Source organism: Pelodiscus sinensis, chromosome 8 (genome assembly GCF_052426305.1).
Source record: "Pelodiscus sinensis isolate ZL-2025 chromosome 8, ASM5242630v1, whole genome shotgun sequence".
In the NCBI taxonomy this organism is placed as follows: Eukaryota; Metazoa; Chordata; order Testudines; family Trionychidae; genus Pelodiscus; species Pelodiscus sinensis.
Genome location: NC_143059.1, coordinates 54235948 through 54260728, shown reverse-complemented (window position 1 = coordinate 54260728; position 24781 = coordinate 54235948). Strand labels below are relative to the sequence as shown.

The 24781-nt window shown below is 40.1% G+C and overlaps 1 protein-coding gene across 2 annotated transcripts in view; it reads right to left on the bottom strand.

Moving 5' to 3' along the window:
* CPXM2 (carboxypeptidase X, M14 family member 2) overlaps nucleotides 1-24781 on the bottom strand; it is a 138381-nt gene that overhangs the window by 5995 nt on the left and 107605 nt on the right. For both annotated transcript variants that reach the window (XM_006136104.5, XM_089780188.1), the window contains 6 exons: nucleotides 18660-18783; nucleotides 16598-16794; nucleotides 14581-14760; nucleotides 12719-13016; nucleotides 5669-5808; nucleotides 4290-4389 (listed from right to left, as the gene is read on the bottom strand). In XM_006136104.5, coding sequence (XP_006136166.3) covers nucleotides 4290-4389; nucleotides 5669-5808; nucleotides 12719-13016; nucleotides 14581-14760; nucleotides 16598-16794; nucleotides 18660-18783 — 1039 coding nt within the window. The remainder of the gene's footprint in view (nucleotides 1-4289; nucleotides 4390-5668; nucleotides 5809-12718; nucleotides 13017-14580; nucleotides 14761-16597; nucleotides 16795-18659; nucleotides 18784-24781) is intronic.

Below are 24781 nucleotides of genomic sequence, written 5' to 3'. Positions count from 1 at the left end.
TCATGCTTTGACATAGCAGGAATTGGGAGAAAAAGCAGTGCTAATTGTAACCCACTCATCTAGTGGGTGCAGTGCACTGTCCCATGCAGTGGCACTTAGACCACTTACAGCGAGAGATAAGAATGAGTGAGCTCTAGAACACAAGCTAAGAGTCAGCTTTATAGCTCAAGCTGTAGAGAGGATCCTACGTTAGGTCCCAGATTCAAATCTGCCTGCAGATGGTTACGCTAATCATTTCCTGAAATTATTGGGACAGTACATAACTGGCACATCTGGTCAAGTTACTTCTTGTATAATAAAGAGGGCTCATATTTTTCTACCAACCAATTGGAATTGTTTTAAAAGATGGAGATGGGTCATATTCTCTGCTGCTAACTGGCGGCTGGGCACTTCTCGGGAATAGGGCTGAGTGGGGTTATGAAGAAGCTCTGCTTCATTCTGCCTGTCCTGCACTGATACAGTGTCCACTACAGGGACTTAGAGCTAGTTTGGAGTGGGAGCTGAGAACCCACTTTGGTTCCAGGTGCACCAGAGTAACTGGGCATATTTTCTTGGATACCAAGTGGGTAGGGAATAGGAAAGCCTGACTTTACCCCACTCCCACAATGCTGGTGTAGAAGGGTGTAGTAATTTGCAATGATGGATTAGACATTGGGCCAGTAGATCCTGAGACCAGAAGCCCCGTCCAATTCAGGAGCCTCAGAAAAAATGGATGCTCCCTGCTCCACTTCATCCACACAGAGTTCCTTCTAGAGAGTGGGGTCAGGGTGTGGAGGCTGACCCTGCTTCAGTGCAGGGGAAGATACCCGCACCCCAACCCTATTCTCCAGCAGGAGCTCTGGTGGGCAGGGGAAGTTCCCTCATCAAAACGTTGGTGATTAGTAAAATAATAATTGTTCGCTGCACATGTGGCAGGTTGCCATAGGCAAAATGGACTTTTTACTCTGAAAAGATTCCATTTCCATTTCAATTCCAAAGAAATCACAGACCCTTCCAGAATGATAGCAGAGTAGATTATGCGTTTGACACTGAGTACCTGTAATGGGCTAAGTCCCTGTATAAATCATGGGCCCTCAAAACAGCGGTCTTTGGGCCTCAGCTTGTCCATGGAGCTTTCAGAGGGATTTGCAGAAAGGTAACTGGACATACAATGCTGACTTTTCTTCCTTAGCCTGGTGCTAAATATGTTTTTAATAGTTAAAAATGCATGAGGTGTTTTCCAAGTTGCCACAGGCATGTTCTCTGATTGTTTATGGAAGGAGAGAGGGTGTGGGATTGTGAATGGGAAAAGAGGTGTGCACATGACATTTTTGGTATTAATATATATCCCTTACACCTCTCTATGAGTTACCCAGACCTTGTATCTAGGCATGCAGAGGTAAGTGAGCACAGAATAGACAGGGTCTCACCTCTCTCCCTCACACAACAGATTAGTCAACACAGCTGAGCTAGCACAAAGCGTGTTGCAATTTGCTGCTGGTAAAGGCCTGGAACACAGGTGAAGCAGAAAGGGAACTATACTGCAGAAAAGTGTTTCGGATACATTATGTCTCCCAAAGCTATCCTTGGGATGGTTCAACTTGTGTGCCACCTTTCCTCAGGACTGTAACTAACCCTAAAGGCTGAAGTGTGTCTTTAAGTACAGCCCTGGGTGATAGGGTTGTGTGAACTCCATCACCCCAAGGAGCAAAGTTCTATATGACATTAATATGGTCATTGGAATCAGGCCCTATGTATAAATAAAAATATTTAGAATAACTTTAATTTCATATCTCAATGGCCTCAGTCAGCTGGCCTTTACAAAACAAAAAAGGGTCCAAACAAATTTGTTCATTCAACTTAAGAACTTATTTCCGAGGATCATCTTACTAACAGAGCACAGTTCACATGTAACCATAATACCATGTCCTCACGTCTATCCGATCAGTAGCTGTATGTGCATCAAGAAAAAAATAGAACAATGTTTTCAAGATCCTCATCTTATAAAATCAATCATTTCAATTAGTCAATTAAGATTATCAGCACCCTGTCACCATCCTCATACACCCATCAGATACATTGTTACAGCTAAGTGAAAATAACAAAAAGTTCCTTTTTCACTAGGATGGAAGAGGGGAAATTTCCTGAATCTAGTAAATGTCAATAGAAAGCTTATTGTCGGCACAGTCTGCTTAAGAGGGTAGCTGACTCCATTTACATGTCCAAAAAATAGCAGTATTTTAAAAAGTTAATAGCTATAATCCATTTTAAAGCAAAACTTTGAAAGATAAAGAAAGTTGCCCAGGTTCTCCTCTCATTTAAAACAATTTTGACCCAGTGCAACTCTATTGCTTCAATGGAAATATTCCCTATTTAAACAGGTATAAAGAGAGAATAATGAAGTCCCATATGAATAATTTATTTCTGCCTTTTTATATATCCTTTTAACTTAATGGCTATCCAATAACATTTCTTATTTAAAAAACTAATACCAGCTCATCCTTTTCCCCTATTCACTGTAAGACAAAACAGAAGTTCTATATTTCCATCTATAAATAAGAGTATCAACTTTTACACTTCCCAGATTTTGGAAAAGAATAATAATTATACTTTTTCATTATTAATAGCGAGAGGTGAACCTGAGCTAGACAATTCTGATTCAGATCAGCCCTTGACCTTCTTAAAAAGCCACAAGTGCTTACAGAGTAGATTATGGGATCGGCTATAATTCTATTATTATTCATTCATATGGGATTCCCCTTGATATGCACTTCCTTTTGCAATTTCTCTAAATCATCCACTGTTCTATAGCATGGTACCCAATGTAACTGAGTATAATGAGGGATTGCCTGTATTCAGTTCCCAGCAGATATTTATCAGAGTAATACAAGCTACACTTCATGGCAGCCTTCCTGGTTAGTGAAAAATCAACTGATTATTTTCATTCCCTCTTCTGTTTCCCAGTGGCCCCATTTTGAAATATTTAAGGAAGTCATAATTGCCTTACACCACATCTGCAATTCAATGTTTTCTCTCACAGCAGAGATGCCGTAAAATTGAAATAAAACTTATCATAACTGAGCTAAATGTGCTGAGATTTATTGTTGTGTCAGCTAACCTAAAATAGCAGATATCTGAGTCTCAGAACTTGCTTACTTAAAACTGCTGGAGTTCCTGGTATGCCATAGTCTCCCATTGGTTAATTATGTCATACAACTGCACAAGCAGATCTTAAATTCAGTGATGAGTAGATAATGAAATACCCAGTATGCCATATTGTTAATTGCTTTTCCTCCTTCTAATACCAAACCAACCCTTGAATATATGGCCATAATAGTCTCACATTTGTTCACAAGATTACCTCCTCTGTATGTGGTATTTATGGGACAGATAGAATTCTAGAAGTATTGGTTTAGGGCTGCTACACGCGGCACGGAGTAGGTAGTTCGAATTAGGATCTCTAATTCGAACTACCAGTACACTAGGAGTAATGGTAGTTCAAATTAGAGATCCTAATTCGAACTACCTACTCCTGTGCCGCGTGTAGCCGTGGGCACGGAGTTCGGACTAAGGGGGATTTAAAAATGGAGGCGCCCGGGAAGATGCAAATGAAGCCCGGGATATTTAAATCCTGGGCTTCATTTGCAACCCCGGTTACCTTCATTTGCCTACCTAGCTCGAACTAACGAGCTAGTATAGACATACCCTGGAGATTCTGCTAAGCATGCACAGTGGAACAGTAAAACTCAAAGGAGCATGAAGTTCTTCCCTTCATTCAACAGCTACTTCATCTTTTCATGCTCATCCAAACCAGACCCCTAAATCTTCCATGTTTCCTTAAGCATTAATAACCCTAAAAGAACCTTTTACTATTGTTAACTGGTGCTCTAATTATTTTGGCCTAGAAAGTCACAGCCCTTACATGGCCACACAAGGGAGTAAGGATTCCCTTATTCCCCAGCTCAGCCTGATTCAGACTGTGACTTCTTTTGGAAAGAGCAGGGGATACTTACCCAGTACGCCTGCTATAAGCAACTAGGCAGAGAGGGGGCAGAAAAGGGCAAGAAGCCAGAGGACCACTAGCTCCTTTCCCTACCTTTTGGTTGGAGCAGCTGCTCCATGAAAAAGAATGAAGTTACTTACAGCTCTTCCAGAGCAGAGGAATTGCATGACAAATCATTCTTTGGTGTACTCCTAAGGTACTGGAACAATGTGCACTTCCTTACTTGGGGCAGATTTTAAAGTTACAATGTAGCCATATCTTTATTGATAATAAATCTATTGATTTGTGGAGATACATTTTTTTTTACCTGTGCGAATGTCGTGGTTAACACCCTCTACTGAAATAATGGCATTTGGAATTCCCTTTCCAGATAAATCCCTTACCATGCCTTTGATACCCCGATGGACCTATTAATGGAACAAATAAATGAATACTTGTTACATAACAGTGAAAAGCAAATATGATGACTCATCCAACAGTCACATCTGCATGAGAAAGCAAGTCATTAACTTGATAATGACTATGTTCTCTTCAGTCAGGAATCTTGGATGAAAGATATATTAATCTTGCCCCAAGCTTAAAAATAACATTTTTTTCATCAAATGTAAAATCTGAGTCTTCTCCCTATGTTTGCATATTGCTGTAAGTAAAATGGCATGCATTTTCAAAGCATATAAAATATATGTATGTAAACAGCATGTTAGGCTTTTTACTTTTTTTTGTAACTATATTATAAATAATATAGCTTTGAAATATCACTATCAATATGAAACTAAGTTTCTAGGCTTCAGCCACTTTTGACTTGGTTATTTTTGAGAGCTTCTGTAGTTACAAAAATAAGAGCAAGCCAGATAAAACAATGAAAAGTAGCAAGTCAACATGGTTTTCATCTGATTGTTTCAATCAAACACTGCACTCTTGTAAAATTTTACCATACTTCATTATTTTGTCCTCTTAAACGTAAATAGTCTGATGTTTAAAAAAAAATTACCAGTATTTTTGAAGGGTAAAGTTTCTATTATAAATGCCAAAAATGTTCATAATTCAAAACACAGATTATAAGTGAAACCGTTCAGTGAAAGAATTAGCTACCACAAAGGGTTTTACTGAAATGAAACATTTTAGACCAGTGAGATCACAAGGGGTGTGTGGAGGACTGGCAAACTTTGAGAAAGAAAGTGTATTTTTTCCAGTTTTTAAAATGATGCCTCATTCTATCTGTATTTGTACAGAGCTGCTCAGTTCCTTTATTAGCATTAGCACTCTGGATTTTAAAGGTAAATCTGGACTATACCGTAATGCAAAGTAAGCTTTGTGATTGAAATTTCCAAAGTAGCATGAGAACCAATGGAAGATAAATAATTAAGCTAATGGAAGATATGTATCTGGATCCCATTGGGTGATTTGAAAAGCTGTGGAGGGCAACCCATAGAGAGCTCCAAGAAGGATCAGCACAGTCCTGAACTCTTTGGCTCTGCAGGATCAGGTAGAAGGTGATTTGTGAACAACCTGGGGGAGCAGGTAGTTCGTAGAGTATCTCTACAAACTATGTGGATCTACTGGACTGAAACCTTATCTATGGGGTAACACAGCAGGGCCATAGTGACCTCAAATGAAGACTTTCACACAGGCCCCTGCCGAAGAGAATTTTAATTTCAAAGGCCTGGGCAAGATATGCTGTCATACCTGTTCCATAAAAACAATCAGGGATTCCCGGTTGTTTTCCCATTCTTCAGGTAACTCGCTCTCATGAGGATATTTGTCACAGCCCACATAGATGGATAGCTCAAAGCAGTTTGTGTGCAGGTAACTAAAGTCATTTATACCTGTTGATGCAATAAAATAAGAAAAGCTTCAGAACCATAAAAATGCTGTCGTTTATTCTGTGCACCAGATCTGATTATTTTAATCAAAGCACAAAGTAGTCTGCAGTTTTGGAAATAAAATGTTGTTTTAATAAAGTTCATGAATATATTAATTAGATTTGATTTTTATAACATTGTGCCCATAGAAAAATCTAGTGCATCTTAATTTTATCTCATTTAAAATAGGGAACTGAATAGCACAGTGCATGATAAACTACAGTGAATATTACACACACCCAACTGCTGTATTCATTCCCAATATGATCCTTGCAGAAAGCCTATTGAAGAATATGGGAGTCTTAGTTGGCATGTCTGAGGGTTCAGTCCCATCACTTCTTGTATTCAACACATCTGAGAGACAGCCAAGTGAGTGTGTGTGAATGAATGGACTACACAATCACCAATGCACTGACACCCACTCAACCTCAGTCACCTCTTAAATAACCAATGCAGAGGGAGTGTGGTTTTAGTTTTTAGCTATTACTAATAAGCAGGGTTGTGGACAATACAAATATTTTCTTACTAAAGTGGTGTGTATGAGAACATCATGTATAAGTGATAGGGGTATAGAGAAGAGCTGAGGCCATATAGGTTATACTTGGTATCCCTTCATCTGTAAACATAGAGGGTACGTCTAAACTACATGGCTCCGTCGACGGAGCCATGTAGATTTGTTGTTTTGGCAAAGGCAAATGAAGCCGCGATTTAAATGATCGCGGCTTCATTTACATTTACATGGCTGCCGCGCTGAGCCGACAAACAGCTGATTAGCTGTTTGTCCGCTCAGCGCGCTAGTCTGGACGCTCCCCTGCCGACATCAAAGCCCTTTGTCAGCAGCCCCGGTAAACCTCATCCCACGAGGAATAATGGGGCTGCCGACAAAGGGCTTTGATGTCGGCAGGGGAGCGTCCAGACTAGCGCACTGAGCGGACAAGCAGCGGATCAGCTGTTTGTTGGCTCTGACGACAGAGGCATGTAGTCTAGACACAGCCAGAGTGACCTATTCCTCATATAGAGCCTAGCATGGTGAGAGAATTAGGGGCTTCATGTTTTCTTCCCCTACAGCCTCCTGAAAAAGATCAGAATTAGTATTGTCTCATACTAAAGGTGTCCATTAGAGATCTGTCCTAGCCACACACACCCCAACTTTGAGGAAACTCCAATCTGTGTTCACACGTCACAGCTAACTTCAGTCTCTATACTGGGTCAAACTCTACACTTCCAGAATCCCCTGAGGATTGGAGGAAGTTTGCATGTAGATGGAAACCTCCAATCCAGTTCCATTTTCTCCGTATCCCTTGCTGATTATCAGAAGAATCCCCCTTCAGGGAATTTCATTTATTAATATTCTCCAAACTAACGCAGATAACACAGTTTTATGGCTGAGTGCAGGGGGAAGGAAGGAATGCAGATTAATTTCTCGTTACCCAAACAAATTTATAATTAAAAATATTTGAAGGCTAGAAAGAAAATTGCTCATTAATGATTATTAGCTGATTTCTTTCCTAATGGCAAAGATTAGCAGGAAATACATTCACCAAGTATATCTGATTGAAGAAAATAATAAAAAAAGAAGATCCAATCAATCCAATTACCATGCAGCAGCAGTCAAGTATTTAATGAGCCCTCAGTGCCTTCTGGATTCAAAGTAGGAGGATTATATAACACAGATGTTAAATTTTTATGTTTGTTGATGGGGAAGACTAAAATTTCAGATGCTGGCATATGCTGCTTTACAGAAGCCTGTTTCCTTTCCATTTGAGAAATACTCACATTTTCTCTTTACATATCGTATTTCATCCCGGCTAATCTATAGTGAAATGTTTTGTGTTACATTTGTGTTACAGTAATTGCTCTGTTTTCACGCGTCTCCTTCATTGCCAAGGGGAACGCTCCATATATTGTCTGAATGCCCAAATCCAGCATTGCAATTCAAAGATAGGATTCATGCGTTGCTTCGTTGACATGCGTTTCATCCAGTCCTTAGTTGTTATTTTTAAACGAATTGAAGAGATCATTTTCATGGCAGCCCGGGGTATGCAACAAAGAACAGTGTGGTTTAAATACCAAAGAAATGCTGAGGCATTTGATATCTGCAGAAGCAGTTAATGGTCCGCTTACTACACCTCCAGGGACATTGGGTGGTAGGAAGAAGCCAGACAGCTTCTGGGCAACTCTCTCCATGCATGGGTAGCGCTGGCTCCTTTCCAATACCCAGAGTAGAGGCATCCTAAGGACAAGGCTGGACCGAGGGAGGGAGAAGGAAGGGGCTGCACAGCTTTGAACTGAGTTATTTGGGGCTGTAGAGAAACACGTTGGACAATATGATAAGTTAGAGCAGACCCTGGGTAATTTTCAGGAATGTCACTTTGGGAAAGAACTTAAGTGAACAGCAGTTCAAATGGAATAACTGTTACAACTATGGCACTTAAAAGATGAATAACAGAGAACAGCCCGTGTGGAAATGTGTGACGAGGTAGAAGTAATGTCGACGTAACAGGCAACTCCTTACCCCCAAATCTAAGACAGTTTCAGTCCAGATTTGGAGCTCAATATAGCAATGTGGGATGTCTCTAGTTAAAGAGGATTTTGTTATTAATTGTTAAATATAATTTAGGTGGGATTTTTTTTGTTTATGGTTCACTTAAACCATATTTTACTAGTCTCCTTAGTAACTAATGCTAGGCTATTCCTAATTTAACAAAATAGCTCCCATGCAGTGCTTTTCATCAGCTGAGTTCAAAGTGCTTTACAAAGGACATATCCTTAGCCCCATTTCATAGATGGGAAAACTGCAGCACACAGAGTAGAAATGACTTGCCCAAAGTCACCTAACAGGAAACCCACAGGTATTGAATACAACCCAGTTCTCCTGAATCTCAATTCAGTGCTTTTAGTGTTAAGAAGAAAACTAGAAAAAATATTCTAGTAATCTCCTCACAACACGAACCCAGAAACTTCATTATAGCACCAGACAACAGAATATTAAAAGTAATGGGAAGCCTCATATTGTAACAAAACAAATTCAATTAATCAAATTCGACATAATTGCTACTAAGAAATCATATAGTACTCAGCATCTATGCTCAATGTTATAGATGTTAATGAGACAACCAGACTTGTCTTTGTTGCATTGATTCATAATCTGTTTTATACGGCACTTAAGAAAATTAAAATCAAATTCAATAATTAGGCAGTTTAATTACTATTAAATAATAATAATTTGAATTTCAGGGTTTCAGAATTTGCATAATGCATGCATGCTTATCTGCAGGAATTGTTTTTGTGATGTGGACAGTTCAGTCTTTCTTCCCTTGAATTTGTGCAGTTGTTTTTAACATAGTGAAAAATATTTTCAAGTGCAGCAAGTTTCTGCTTGGCTTCAGTGCCAGCCAAAATTAATTTTGCCTGCTCCAATGTGAAAGCAATAAAAGTAGCTTCCAAAACTTGGAATTGTTTTTATAGTGAGAATGGTTGTAAATAATAGACAAGACCAAAAACTCTAATAAAGCAAATGGCATGTACACCACATGCTTGTATCTATTTACAGTTATTATCGTTGTTATACTTAATACTATTCATGGGATTACATATAGACATTCACGGAACTTACATTAACCCCACAAGCTTCAGGGGGTAGCCGAGTTAGTCTGTACAGGAAAAAACAAAAAATGGTCTGGTAGCACTTTATAGACTAACAAAACATGTAGATGGTACCATCATGATACCATCAACATGTTTTGTTAGTCTATAAAGTGCTACCAGATCATTTGTTGTATTAACCCCACAGTTAGTGATGACCCATGCCTGTTGACAGTGGGGAGGCAGAGTGAGGACACCTGGCCTCAGCAGTGCTACTGAGCATGCACAAGCAAAGTGACAAATCTGGTGAGGTATATGACTATGCAAGCCCCACCCTCACATCTTGCTTCTGCCCCCTGCTCTAGAAATGAAGATTTTGGGCAGGGGCTGGAACATCAATGGAGCATAACCTGCTAAGAATCAGACTGTGTTTGAAAGAGCACATCCAAGAGGCACTGAGGCCAATTACTACTCTATGACCACCTAGTCTTCCCTTAAAACTGATCCATAGGCTACAACTATTGAATAATGCTATTTCTCTCTTGCTCTGTTAGATAGGAGCAAAGGATATGAGTACAACTCATTCCATTTGTATTTATTTTATGATTTATGGGTGATTGAGCACTTTAGTCTTCTTGATGTTGAGGGTGCACCATCAGCCCTCTCCAATGAGGTACCATATGTCCCATCTATTATAATAAACGGAGAAGCACTGAAGAATATCAGTCATTTTCTCTGCTTTGGAAGTTTCAGAAGGGTAGCCATGGTAGTCTGTAATTAAAAAAATGAAGTTATCTTTCATTCAAGTTGTATATTGATGTTGAAATCCAACATTGTCTTAGCTGTGCCAGTAGAGCCTTTGCTCATTCACCACACAGAGGTTTTGAAGATCACAACATTCAAACAGACACCAAGCTTCTTGTCTATTAAGCCATCATTCTCCCAACACTGTTGTATGGGTCTGAAACCTGGACAACCTAAAGGTGTCACTTGAAAGCCCTTGACAGTTATCACCAACGCTGCCGCCAAGATTTTGAAGATCAAATATGAAGACTGGCACATGTTCTGGAAGAGGTAAAGACCACCAGTATCGAGGCAATCCATCAACAACGTCTCTGGATAGGTCACGTTTGCATGCCAGGCCATCACATGCAAGTGCAACATTGACACTGACACACAGGAAACACTCACCCAACATTGCTCAAAATGGAGAGAAGTCCTCCGAAATAGCCCCCTGCATTTTGAATTTGCCCACCGACAAGCTGGGGAGGAGAAGAGGTGCAGAAGGAACAGGAGACTGACTTCTGGTCATGGTCAACAGCCTCCTGCTGTACCTGGAAACATCTGTCTTCATTGTAATAGAACTTGCAGTTCAAGTATGAGCCTTACCAGCCTCTGAGGATCCACAACACCCATGGAAGATGATCATATTCAGCAACGAGTGATAACCCACCACCATCATAATTTCTGGCTGCTGAAATGCCCATACATGCTATTCAATGTTTTAGGGTAATATATGATGTCCTTAGGGCAGTAGTACTTGAGAACAATCAGGTCTTACATGTTTCCACTATCCAGTTACTGCCACCTGGGGAAGATCTGTTCCTAAATTCAATGTGCACGGGTCAGGTTGCAGCCTTGGACATTCTCAATAAAGGGTCACTGACATCATTTGTTGATTTCTTCATTTTGGGACTACTACTTTAATTCTAGTATGTACTATTCTTTTTCCTCCAGCTTTCATATGGCAATGGCACATTTTGCTGGTGAAGATATATGCGTAAAAGTTGGTGAGTACTTTCCTGTCATATGAACATAAGAACGGCTGTACTGGGTCAGACAAAAAGGTCCATCTAGCCCAGTATACTTTCTGCCGACAGTGGTCAATACCAGATGCCCCAGAGGGAGGGAACACAATATGTAATCGTCACATGATTCCTCTTTTATCATCCATTTCCAGACAAACAAGCTAGGGACACCTTTCCTACCTATTCTGGCTAATAGCCATTGATGGACCTAACCTCCATTAATCTATCTAGCTCTTTTTAAAACCCTGTTAAAATCCTAGTCTTCACAACATCCTCTGGCAAGGAGTTCTACAGGTTGACTTTGTGCTGTGTGAAGAAAAACTTCCTTTTGTTGTTTTAAACCTGCTCCCTATTAATTTCATTTAGTGACCTCTAGTTCTTATATTATGGGAGCAAGTAAATAATTTGTCCTTATTCCCTTTTTCCATTCCAGTCATGATTTTATAGACCTCTATCATATCCCCCCTTAGCCTCCTCTTTTCTAAGCTGAAAAGTCACAGTCTTTTTAATCTCTCTTCATATGGGACCTATTCCAAATCCCTAATCATTTTTGTTGTCCTTTTCTGAACCTTTCCAATGCCAATATACCTTTTTTTGAGATGATGCAACCACATCTGCATGCAGAATTCAAGATGTGAGTGTACCATGGTTTTAGATAGAGGCAATAAGATATCCTCTGTCTTAGGGGCTCATCTAGACTGCATTCCTCTCTTGAAAGAAGAATGCAAATGAAGGAGATGGAAAATTCAAATGAAGCGCGGATTTGCAAATCTTGCTCTTCATCATGTGAGAGCGCTTTTCCAAAAAAGGGTTTTTCGAAAAAAAAACCCCACAGTCTAGACAGGGTTCTTTCGAGGAAAAAAAACCCTTTTTTCGAAAGAATCCACACTCCAATTATCAATCCATGAAAGGACATCCTTCTTATCCTATGACAACTTACTTTACTTAAGAGCCTTTGGTGAGGCTTTGTTGACTCCCTCAAAGGACTCTAGTAGATTAGGAAGGCACGATTTCCCTTTACAGAAACCGTGTTGACATTCCCCCCAACAAATTATGTTCATCTATGTCTCTGACAATTTTATTCTTTACAGTTTCAACTAATTTGCCCACTACTGACTGTCAGTGACTTTGGGTCTTTTGGATTGTTTTTAATTTTGGAATGGGGGGTATGGCACTTTCTGTGGCTCACTTATGACAGGTGACTTTTAAATATGTTTAATAAATAAGGTATCATATGCATAACTTTGGAAAATATCAGCAGTAAATGACGTATTTACCAGAAAATTTTGACAACTCTCTGTCAATCTATGCACATCATATGAAACCCAACAGGGCAGATTTCATTAGGGTATTTTCTTCTCTCACTGTAGGTGTTTGCCTGCCAGTAATTGTATGAGATGTATCATAGACTTAAAGTGTTTATAGCACTGAAGAGGATTGCTCTACAATGAAACCTATGCAAATTTTCTTGACACACTTACTTCCAGCAACTGTATGCCATGATGCCCCATTCACAGTCCCATCTTCCTTCTGGAAATCCTCTGTATGGCATACTCTTCTTCTGGCATCTGTCATTAGTCGATGAGTGGATGCATATGAATATGCCAGCCACCGAAATACATGGTCATCAGGTGTAGGTGTGTGCTCCTGAGTCTTCCATGTAGATCGGACCATATCATATGGGTATGCAACAACCAGTTCTCCTCCTTGTAAATTGCCACCCAGTACAAATGGAATTTTTTCCATCCATGCTATCACTGCTCGAGTCTCAACTGCCACCTATATACAAAAGAAACATCAGCTGCATACAAAATTCAGTAGTCCCCACTTATTTGGGCAGTGACCAAAGAGATGGTGCTTGGTTATGCATGAGGTTTATCGTAAGGCCTGAAGTCAAATCAGAACTAGGTTTGGGTTCACATCTGAATTGAATAGATCTGAGTTGTATTCATACAATTTTGGAGCAAAACACGGACATTTTTACCATCTCAGGCCAGATACTTGGAAGAATCGTTTATTTTTCATGAAAAGTTGACTGCTTCTGCACCAGAATTTGGAAAATAGGGGCTTTTGGATGTGTAGAGGGTAGAATGAGGGCAGAGTTTTGAACATAAACTCTCAGAATTTCAAAGAAATTCAGAATCAAGGTTTTGATTTTTTTCCCTTCTTTATTGTGCAATATTACAAATGAAACAATATAAGAGGATTTAGCTGCAAAGTTCCTATCGCTTAGAAACAATGGCCTGTTTTCAGCTGCACACAGATCACTTTATGCTAAAGCCGTCGGTGCAAAGTAATCTCTAAAGTCAGCATAGCTGCAATGGGGGGATCCTTTGAATACAAGGGGATACTCTGTTAGCACAGAGTCTTGCAATTCCTGTGTCACCCTCTTCACTGTAGTCAGCAGAAGAGGAATGAGAAAGAGAAAGGGGGATGTATTCAGGGCTTCCCTGCATCCTGGTAGCTATTGGCTGTGTATCTTGAGGTAACCAGCAACCAATATAAAATACAGCTTTCGGATTGATCTACCGTATGCTGGGGTGCTAAATAGGTAAACAGCTAGTCAAAGAGTGATGAGGGTGCATGTACTCTGTAGCAGCAGCCACCAAGGAACTAGGCTCTTTCCCTGCCCCATTGGTGTCAGTGAAAATGAAAGAATTTGCAAACTGAAGAGGCTTAAGTATGAAAATATTTCTAAATCATACAGAGTTCACAAGGGTGAAGTGCCTTCCCCTCATTTCTTCTCAAGATGGCTATGTTCATCCATTCAAAATACTGGCCATGGTTAAAGTAAGAGATACAGAAATAACGTAATATTGTTGCATTACTATCCAATACATGCAATTGACACTGGCCATTGGGATGGTTTTGCATGTAAGATGGAGTCTGATGTTTAAGAGATTTTTGATGTTATGATTTTTTAATGAAATTCAGTTGGAAACCTAGGGGAAATTTGCCTGATGTCTAATCTTGTGCTTTCCAAAGAGGATCTCACAAAGTTATGGTGATGGCTCATTAAAATGATTAAACACGCAGTCTCTCCAAAACAAATAGAAAAGAGCCCAGGTATATAAACTAATACCTACAAAATTAATATAATCACAATAATGTTCACTATTAAAAATCAAGTTAATCTAAATTGGGAGGTGAATATACGTTTTAATATGCCCTGTTATATGTTCTAACAGTCTATCATTCATCATCGCTCTTCCTGATTTAAGTTTCTGATGAATAGGAAGTAAGATCTTAAAAACTTTTATGCAAATATGTCATAAGGTTTATCACAGGTTCATCCCACCCTCTTTTTGTCCCTCCCATATTCTCTGGAGCTATTTGTACTTACTGTAGTATTTTCAGAAAGGTACCATTCTGGAATTGGAATATGATGATTTGGGACCTTTCTCTGAAACTTTTTCCTATCTTCAGCTTCCCAAAGCATGGTATTTAAATCAGGAAAATTATTGTTGATGTCAATGCCGTCCTTAGTCCATCTTCCTAAAGACCAGCCTCCTAATTCCGAACCCTGTGACACAATTTTCAAATCATTCAGTATGTTACCTCCAGTCAACCTTATGTTACATTGAATATCTGATGTTACATGCATCTTTCTGTTAGAAAAGGCATTCAAAAATCTTTGTAACTACATTGGATCCCAATGAACTCTCTTCTAGGAGTAAACTATCCTAAGTGCTTACTATCTTGGTCAAATGCTAGCACTGGGAATTAGATTCTGTCTACCTAAGCTTTCTGCTGAAGTTCCAACTGGATGAACTACTCTGTTCTTCAATCTCTGTCCAATAGTGCTGTGGAGTGTTACTGTCTGTACTGAATTTTATCCCAAAGTGGCTGTACTTCAGTGGCAGAAGAATGAATTCTAATTATAGTGTTCTATAGGTGACTTGAAGGCATAGCACTGTGAAGCTGCACACCAATGGACTTGATTGGATGAGACTGTGTGTGCACCAGCCCGATCCTGTCTTGTCCCTGATATGGTCCCTCCATACTAGTGAAAATGGTATAAAGTTGACTATGTGGAGGAATCCCCAGCAGCCCTTCTAAGGACAGTTTAAGGTTTCTTTGTGACACTTTAAGAGTACAAAGCAACCTTAGCAGAGGCCAAGGATGTGACCCACTGTGTTAAAGATACACACACAATTATCCACAGGTCTAGATAGAATCAGTAAAGTTTATAAAGGACTTGAAGATCCTTTGAAATTAAAGGTAATATATTAAAATAAGATCATCATCATTTAGTAACTATTAGCTATCAACTCCTCCCCAAAATGAATTAAATTAAATTCTGTAATATTTAACTGCATTCATCTCAAACATTTCATTTGACTAGTTTCATTCATATCACCTCATATTAATTACTCAAATTCATGAATATAATTTTGGTTTAACTCAATTATTATGGGTTTTGACTATGATGTTCATCACACAAGTCCAGAACTGGAAGAAAGAAAGTTGTAATCATCTAGTACCTATGCCAATTAAAAAATAAAATAAAAAGAACAGTCATCTGGAACAAGTTATGGAGGCAAATTCCCAGACGAGATGGTAGAGATGACAGATACTTCCTTTATGGAGAGGGAACCTTTGCAGGTTGATACTGAGATTTACAAACTCCTGGTCCTTTTGGATTCTTGGCACTATTGAGTAACTCTGATCACTTTCTGCACCTGTTCAGGGGGCCGGCAATTTTTATACTTGGGTGTGTATATCAGAGTGCTTTGGGGGGGGCACCAATGTGCTAGTCCTCTGGGAAAAGTGGGGGGGAGCTCAGCTCTCCCAGAAGGGGCAGGGCCTCAAGTGGAAAAGGTTGGGCTGGGGGCAGCCACCTGTCAGCACTGCCTGGAGCACTCTCCCCGGCAGGCAGCCCTCAGAGCCACACAGAGCATGCCATGAGGTGCTTTGATGGTGATTAAACAGCCCAGGACTGCCAGCTGCTGTCTCAATGGGTCACAGAGCAATTGCCCCCTTTGTCCCCCTACTACCCCACTGGTGAGCCTGCAATACTCCCAGGATTGTTCACTCCACATTGAAAAATGGCAGTGTTCTCTACTCTGAGCTGCATGTAAAAGCCATCTGAAATTTCAGCTGGTGTGCATTGGAGATGCTTGTTTGCTTAGCTGTGCTTCTACTCTACATGGTGTATGTCCCGGGTATCATGCTCTCACAGCAACTGAGATCATCTGGAACATGGTTCACTCCTGTTTTGCTTTTCCTTTTGGATTGTTGCTTTATTGCCTTTGTTTATAGTGATTATGTCCACATTGGTCATTTTCAAAAAATCATCCTGATAACAGTAGATTGGTAGCATATGCGCCTATGAATAAGGTAATTACAAGTAATGTTACCACTTCATATGCCATCTCATAGCCATCTGGGTTGACTGAAGGAAGGAGATGAATTCTGGTGTCCTCAATGAGGTGTATAATGCGTTGGTTCCCGGCCAGATATTCCTGGCACATAAACTGCATTAACAGAAGTATGAGCTCACGTCCAAGTACCTCATTCCCATGAGCTCCCGCAATGTAGCGGAATTCTGGCTCACCTGTTCAAAACAAAACAAAACAGGACAGGAATGTTGTCAGAGGAAAAACTCAGGGATCCAACCCAACGGAGTCAATGGGAGTCACACGCCAAAATAAACATCTCAGCTAAAAGGATTAATCTTTTCTAACTTGCCAATACCACTTAATGTGTCTTTCCCATTGCTCCTACCCACAATTTAATTATATATTGGAAATATCTACAGAAACCATGAAAAGCATTTGGGATACATTTTCCATTGAAAAACATAGTGTAAAATAAAAATGCATCATTTTGTATTTTCCCATTACAGTAAAACACTGATATAGAGCATCATTTTAAAAGATCTATGTTTTTAAAAGATAACATGACAAATATTTACTAATTCCTGACTCTCAGAATATGTCTCTGACCTCACACCCTCTTTTCCATTCATTAATCTAAAATAATTATTCATACTTATTTGGCAAGGTTTCATTAAATGCTACAATGTTTGTTGTCCTTTACGTCATAATTCTGACAAGATTACGAGTGTTGCTGGCTTCTCTGACCGTGAGATGCTGCTGTTCCAGGAAGGACTGCTAAGCATTGATGGGGTCCTCCTATCAGGGAAGAGGAAGGGAGTATTTGGATACAGACTGGCTAACCTAGTGAGGAGAGCTGTAAGTTAGTTTGACGGGGGCAAGTGACCAAAGCCCACAGGTTAGTGAAAAACATGGAGACCTGGGAGATGGGTCACATTGGAGGCAGCATGGGCTGTAATAGCAGGGAGAAAGCAGAAACAAAGCAAAACTGGGTGTGGAGAGGAGGGCAAACTCAAACCAGTATCTTAGTTGTCTGTATACAGATGCAAAAAATATGGGGAAGAACTTGAAATGTTAGTAAATAAACACACACAACTATGACATAGGTAGTATCTAAGGGTATGTCTACACTATCACCCTAGTTCGAACTAGTGGGGTAATGTAGTCATACGAACTTGCAAATGAATTTCCCGGGCTTCATTCGCATGTTGCCGGGCGCCGCCATTTTTAAATGTCCGCTAGTGCGGACTCCGTGCCCAAGGCTACACGCGGCACGAACTAGATAGTTCGGAATAGGCTTCCTATTCCGAACTATCTGTACGCCTCGTTCCACAGGGAATGCTGGAGAAAAGGAGGTAGGTTCAGAAGTTAAAATAGGAGAACAAGTTAAAAGTTACTTGGAAAGTTAGATGTCTTCAAGTCACTAGGGCCTGATGCAATGCCTCCCAGAATACTCAAGGAGCTGCTTGAGAAGGTATCTGAGCCATTACCTATCATTTTTGAAAAGTCCTGGAAGATGGGAGAGATTTTAGAAGACTGGAAAAGAGCAAATATAGTGCCTATCTATAGAAAGGGAAATAAGGACAACTCAGGAAACTTCAAATCAGTTAGTGTCATTTCTGTGCCTGGAAAGATAATGGAGCAAATAATTAAGGAATCCATCTGGAAGATAATAAGGTGATAAGTTACAATCAGCATGGATTTGTAGAGAACAAATCATGTCAACCATCCTGATAGCTTTCTTTCATAGTGTCTTGAGCGTTCTTTCTTTCTATCTTGAAGGCTGTGATCCAAACACATTCCACTGCACTAAAATCCACTCTACCCTTTTTTTAATTTTTAAAATTTTAACCCATTAGCATTAATGAATTGGATTCCACTTCTATAATGTCTTCTATTTATGTTCAGTCTTTTCTTCTCCTCTTAGAACTATAACACTGAAATTCCTCCCACACATATTCAAAAGCACTGCAGCAATGAACATAAGTTTCTTCAGTGATAATTGCTGCTGCAGACAAGATGTGGAATAAAAAAATACAATAAAACCACCCTGAAATACATTTATTCAGGATATAATCCTAACCAACTTCGTGTTCTCCTGGGTTGTCTGAGATCTCAACAGCATATAACTTTAGTCCTTGGTGACTTTTTCCAATGTTGTAAATTCTCGTGATATTCGGACACATTTCATTCACAACTTTCATCAGCTGTCAAAGAAAAAATTGAGGCACTTAGTTATATTTTACATATAGGCTCCAAATGTATATATCAGTATATATACATACATACAATATTGATTATACAGTAACTAATACAAAGTTTAGATGTTTCTATAATCCAAAACTGGATGTTGGGGAAAGATACTATCTTCATTTTGATTTTTTCTGGGATGTTAAAATTAAAAGTTAAAGCTGAGAACAAAAATTGCTGAAAGATCCATTCTTGAGACAATTATAGGTCTGTTGGCTGAGAACCAAATGTTCATTCAGCTAGAACAAGTGTAACAGTCTGCTGCAGCAGCACTGTGTGGGCGAAGTTCAAAATCCTTCTTACACATGACATTATTTAAGCTAATGAACTGAGAGGAGGAATAGTCATAATAAAAATAAATAACGAATAATAATAATACTTTCCATTCCTGGTGTATAGCACTTGACATTTTCAAAGCACTAACAATAATTAAACAAACACTCAACACTCCTGTGTTAGGTAAGTACAATAATTACTTTCTTTTTTAAAAATGGAGCCTGTGACACACTGAGTTACTGGTGAATTGAGACTTGAATATAAGGGAATCAGGACCCAAGCCAAATATACAGTCCATCAGAGGATACCTCCAGAAGCACTGTATCCCCAATCTCATACTGGGATTCTCGTTCTGCAAGAGGGAAGAACTTCACCTGTTGAATCATTCACCCCATTTTTTCAGCATTTTGATTATATCTGGAGGCCATCACCTAAGTACAGAGCAAGTCCAATCCTACTCAGATCAGCATGAAATATGTGGTAGGATTGCAGCATGATGAGATATGGAAGTGGAAAGAACAGTGAGACAGGCCTCATCTGAAAGGGCATGCTACCTAATCTGAACTCTCCCCATTGTGAGCACATGGCAGGAAGAATAGGCGACTTCTTACCTTTCATCAATATGCTATTATACCTTAAAACTTTTCAGAGGTTTGGGGTTATGATCTAAAGCATCTGTAGCAAAGCTAGGTGCCTTGCTACTGTGTGTGCCAATGCCTGGCTCAAAGCAGCATGAGATATAGTCTGTGAAATTAACATCTATCTATTATATTTTAGAAATGTGCATCTGTCTGTCTGGCTTTCTGTCTGTTCTTCCATGACTCCGTTTGTTCAAGAACTCCTTCTAAACTATAAGAGCTAAGACCACCAAATTGGGAATGCAGCAACTTCTTATAACTTAAACCAAGGTCAGGGTTTGATTGTACTAGGCCAATGGGATGTGCCATTAGACTGTTTCTTATAAAATAGAAAGGGAAGGGTCTGGTAGGAGGGAGTTATACTGTGGAATGACCATGGGGGCAGAGAAGCAGCTGGCTGGCAGCACCTCCACCCTGGGTTGCCCCAGGGAGTAGCTGCCAGCTGCTGCTCGGCCCCCGATGCCCTGGGTTAGACCCAGGAAGCACCAGCATAAGGCCTGCAATGGCCCCATCCCTGCCCCAGGCCAGACTTGGGCAATGCCATATAAGTCTTTTTGTAGTTTTTATATGAGATAAAAACTATCACCAAGCCAGAGAAAAATTATCATGCATCTCTGCAAATTCAAAGATTTATAGGTGAGTATAAAGTTAATGTACATGACATTCAAACTTGCTGAACTGATATGTACTATAATGTCTGGCTTGTTGCAAATTAACTGCATGGCAGTGTTATACACCACGTACTACTTGACCATTAGTGACCACTGAGTTCAATTTTTCTACCCCTGCATCAGTCTCAGTTGGATTAAAAAAAGTAATAAATATACGAGTTCAAAGTATGAGGTCCTAATAAAAAATAGTAGAAAACAGTTTTGAATTATAAGAATGTCCTTGATTTTTTGCAGTGATTTTGTTCACTGGAAGAGATTAAAGAAATAAGGATGTTACTGTAAATTAGAATACAAAGGAAATGAATTAGACAATAATTTCTTCACTGGATTGTGCATAATCTACTGAATGAGTATTGTAACATAACATAACTTTGTTCTCCCAGCGTTAATTTACAACCGATGCTGGATGACAAGAGGGCTGACAATTTTAGAAATGCAGTAATTAGATATGTCCAATACCAAGGCTCCAATTTAGCAAATCTAGATGGAAAAACAATTCACATTGGTGAAAATATTACCAAAATTCCACCCATAAAAGACTGCAATACTAATTGCAATCTTATTGCCGATTGACTAAGTGATGTAATATTTTTCTAAGTTCACTAACTGTAGAGACCAATTTAACAAATAAAAGAGCAACTTTCTTCAGCATAATAAAATCCATCCTCATCAGGAAATTGTCATGCAGTATAAGACTCCCAGTGTCCTCATTTAAGACAAATTATTTAATTTATCATCATCGTCTTCACAACCATCATCAATGTTTTGATATTACAATAGTTTCTAAATGCGTCAACTAGGTCAGGACCCCATCATGCTAAGCACTGTACACACAATTAGTAAAAGACAAGAGAGCCACTGCTTCAAAGGGCTTACGATCTAAAAGATATAGGGGGCGGTTGAAAAAAAGGGAGGAAAGGAAGAGGAGTTACTGGTAATAAAAGCATGTGAATCCACAGGTTAGCTGTCTGTGCAAATTGCAGGTATAATAAGCTGATCAGTAACACTAATATTGGCTCATCTACCTACCTTGACACTTACTACCATTGTTTGAGGATAACTGGTCAGCAGTTCTTTGGAACCTAATTAGGTGAGTTCCTGTTTAAGTACCATTGACATATGAAGGGTCACTTTGTGATAATTAACCTGAAAAAGAATTACGAGGAAGTTCCCTTGCCCATAATAAATGGAACACAAGCCTGTCAATTGGGGGAGGCAAAGGGGAAATTGCCTGTTATCATGGCAGCAGCAGCTGGGAGCCCCAGGCTCTTTTAAATCACCTGGGTGGGCAACAGGGCTCCTAAGCATAAGACCAGAGTGGATGCTGAGCACCCACTGGCAGGCCAGGCCTCCCCGCCACCATCCGTCGACAGGAGTGGGACCTGCCAATCAGTTCATTCCCATCACTCCTCTCCAGTTCCTCCTGCCAGCCATCATCAGCTGTTTGGCAGTGTGCAGGCTTGAGTGACACATCACCTAGATGCTGGGAGTGGAAGGGGTGGGACCAGGCCCTTCTAGCCACTGAGATGGTCTCTGCTGCAGCCCTGCGCAGCAACTGCCTGAGAGATCGTGGCTGGGGAGGTGACTTCTGCTCCTTGCCTGGGCTTGGGTGCCAGGATCCCCAACAGCTGAGAAGACCAGAGAGCAGAACCCGCCTCCTTCCCAGCCAGGCTCTCTCAGGCAGTTGTAATACAAGGCTATAGAGCAGTGACCACAAGCTAAAAGCAGTGACCTCCTCCTCCTACCCTGGGCTATCGTCAACCAGGGAGAGCAGCAGAACATGCTGGAGGGAGCCACAGCAGGAGAACAAAGATCCACCATCACAAGTAACATGGGGCAGGAAGAGTTCAGTAGCCCTGGGCTGGACATAAGGGGAAGTGGGTGTGAGGAACACATGGCTGGCCCTTGTATATTGCGTGTCCTTGTGGGGGAGGAACAGGGGTAGGAAGAGGCAGGGTGAGGTGGGGCACTGGGTAAAGAGGCCTAACCTGAGCACTTTAGGAAATCTGGAAGTCGGTGCATATGCTCCTATGGGTACGTCTAGACTACCGCGTTTTGTTGACAGAAGTTTTGTCGACAGAACCTGTAGTCTAGACGCAACCCTACAGGCAATAACACCTTCTGTCAACAGAACTCTGTCGACAGAAGGTGTTATGCCTTGTAAAATGAGGTATACCAGCGTCGACAAAACTGCTGAGTTCTGTCGACGTTATGTCGACAGAACTCAGCGGTAGTGTAGACGCTGGTATAGTTTTGTCGACAAAACTCAGTAGTCTAGACACACCCTATGTGTACACAGAGTGGTACTAGCAGCAATAAAGGCAGCCAGGCGGGAATGTGAAATCCATGGGCATACCAGTGTAGCACTGGAATTGGAATTTTGTAACTAATATGTCAGTTATAATAAATGTATGTTATAGCAAAAGGTTTGTATTAAAGTTAAATACAAGAAGTAGGCCTCAGACAGACCAGGCAGCTTTGTTAACTTAGCTCCAGCTCTGTTTGATATTAGCATATTGAAGTAAAGAGACAGAACATTGTAATGCATAGTGATGTTAGTGTTAGATAAGGCCTTGTAATAGATAGAAAGAAGTTAAATGTTGAAAGACTTTGTAACTTTGTTAAAGTGTCTAGAAGTACCCCTTTGTTCCATGCTGCAATTCTGTAAATGTATTGTTTGTGTGAATGAGAGAGAGAATGTTTTAGAAGAGATAAGTGTGAAGGCCACTGCATGCTCAAAAGATCAGAGGAGGGGCTGGAGACTCAGAAGCACCAAATAATTATCAACTAAGTGAAAGCACACTGAAGACGCAGACTACCGGAGCAGATTGACTGACCCTGAAGTTAGTGGCAAGCACCCCTTGATAGGGAATCGATAACAACTTTCACTGGAAGGACAACACCCCCGAGGGGTCATCAGCATATGGATATCAAATGGCTGTGAGAACAACTTCTTCCTGATAAGCACATGTCATAGGAAGATTGATTGTGATGCCGAGTGACTGATCAAGGCCTGACAAGGCAACATGCACAGACTTGCATGGAAGAAAAACCCTATAAAGTGTGGGGTGTCTTGTATAGTTCTTCGGGTTCTGTCTTGCAACGACCAAGTGGAGTTTCAGTTCCAACTGAAACGAACCCGGCTCCTTCCTCTCACCCGACTTATCTGGCCAATAGGTCGAGCCAAGCAACAGACTGGTAACTACTCCATCAGCAGGATGTGTGTGTGTGTGTGTGTGTGTGTGTGTGTGTGTGTGTAAATGCATATGCTACTTCATTATATTATCAATAAATGTGGCGTATTGCCTTATCCCCCTGAAAAAGATCCCGTGTGCTTCTTTTAAGCATAACACCAGCAGAGCGTGTCTATCAGTGCAGCCATCAGCTCACTGGTCACCAGCCGGGGCCCATTGACTGCACTGGGGCCCAGAATTGCTGTTGGAGGGCCTAATGGAACAACACTAGAGTCATTTTCTGATTAATCATGACCTGCATATCCCTTTTCTCTCCTCAACCCCATTCTCCTCCTTTTCCCACTCTTCTATTTTTTCTAATTTTGTCTTTAATTTTTTTTAATGTATATATTGATAACTCGTCCTTTGTTGTTATAGTTTAGAATATATCTCCGGAATATATCTGTGACTCCAATTAAAAAGGCATATTTTAAATGAGAATAATTTTTAAAACTTTCTATTATTTTGTTTAAATGACCGTTCTTCTGATGATATTCTCAAAGGGCATGTTCAATAGGACATTGGACCAGAAACACTTATTTACTACACAAAGGAAATAATTTTTATCTTGAATTATCTACCATACAAAGCAGAAAGAGTACAATGTATAACTCCTGAAACATGAAAGGAGGTCTATGGTAGCAGGATGAATTCCCTTTCTCTGATTTATAGATAATGAAAAAGTATTTCATTCATATCTATCCACCTTGGTTCTTACTTAGCCTTTAATTCTACAAAAAACTCCACATGGGCAAACCCCTGCACCATTTTCCATTTCCATGTAGGAACAGGCATCTGACCAAGCCTGAGCCCCTCAAAGAACTAGGGGAATAGAGATGAAGCATCTCAAATGTGCCTATCGCCATAGTATCTTGTGTCCTGATTCAGAAAAGCACTTCAGCCCATTTTTGAGTTTATTCTAATTCAAAGCACCGAGAGCCTAATCCATAGCTCATTGAAGCCAATCGGAATATTTCCACTAACTTCAGCATGCTTTGGATCAGGCCCTTAAGCTGAGGACTGAAATAAATGGAAATATTTCCATTACTTTAATGAACAACATGCTCATTAAGCACATACTTAATTTTTGAATTGGAGCCATGAATTACGTTTTCATTATCTCTTAATATTCTACCA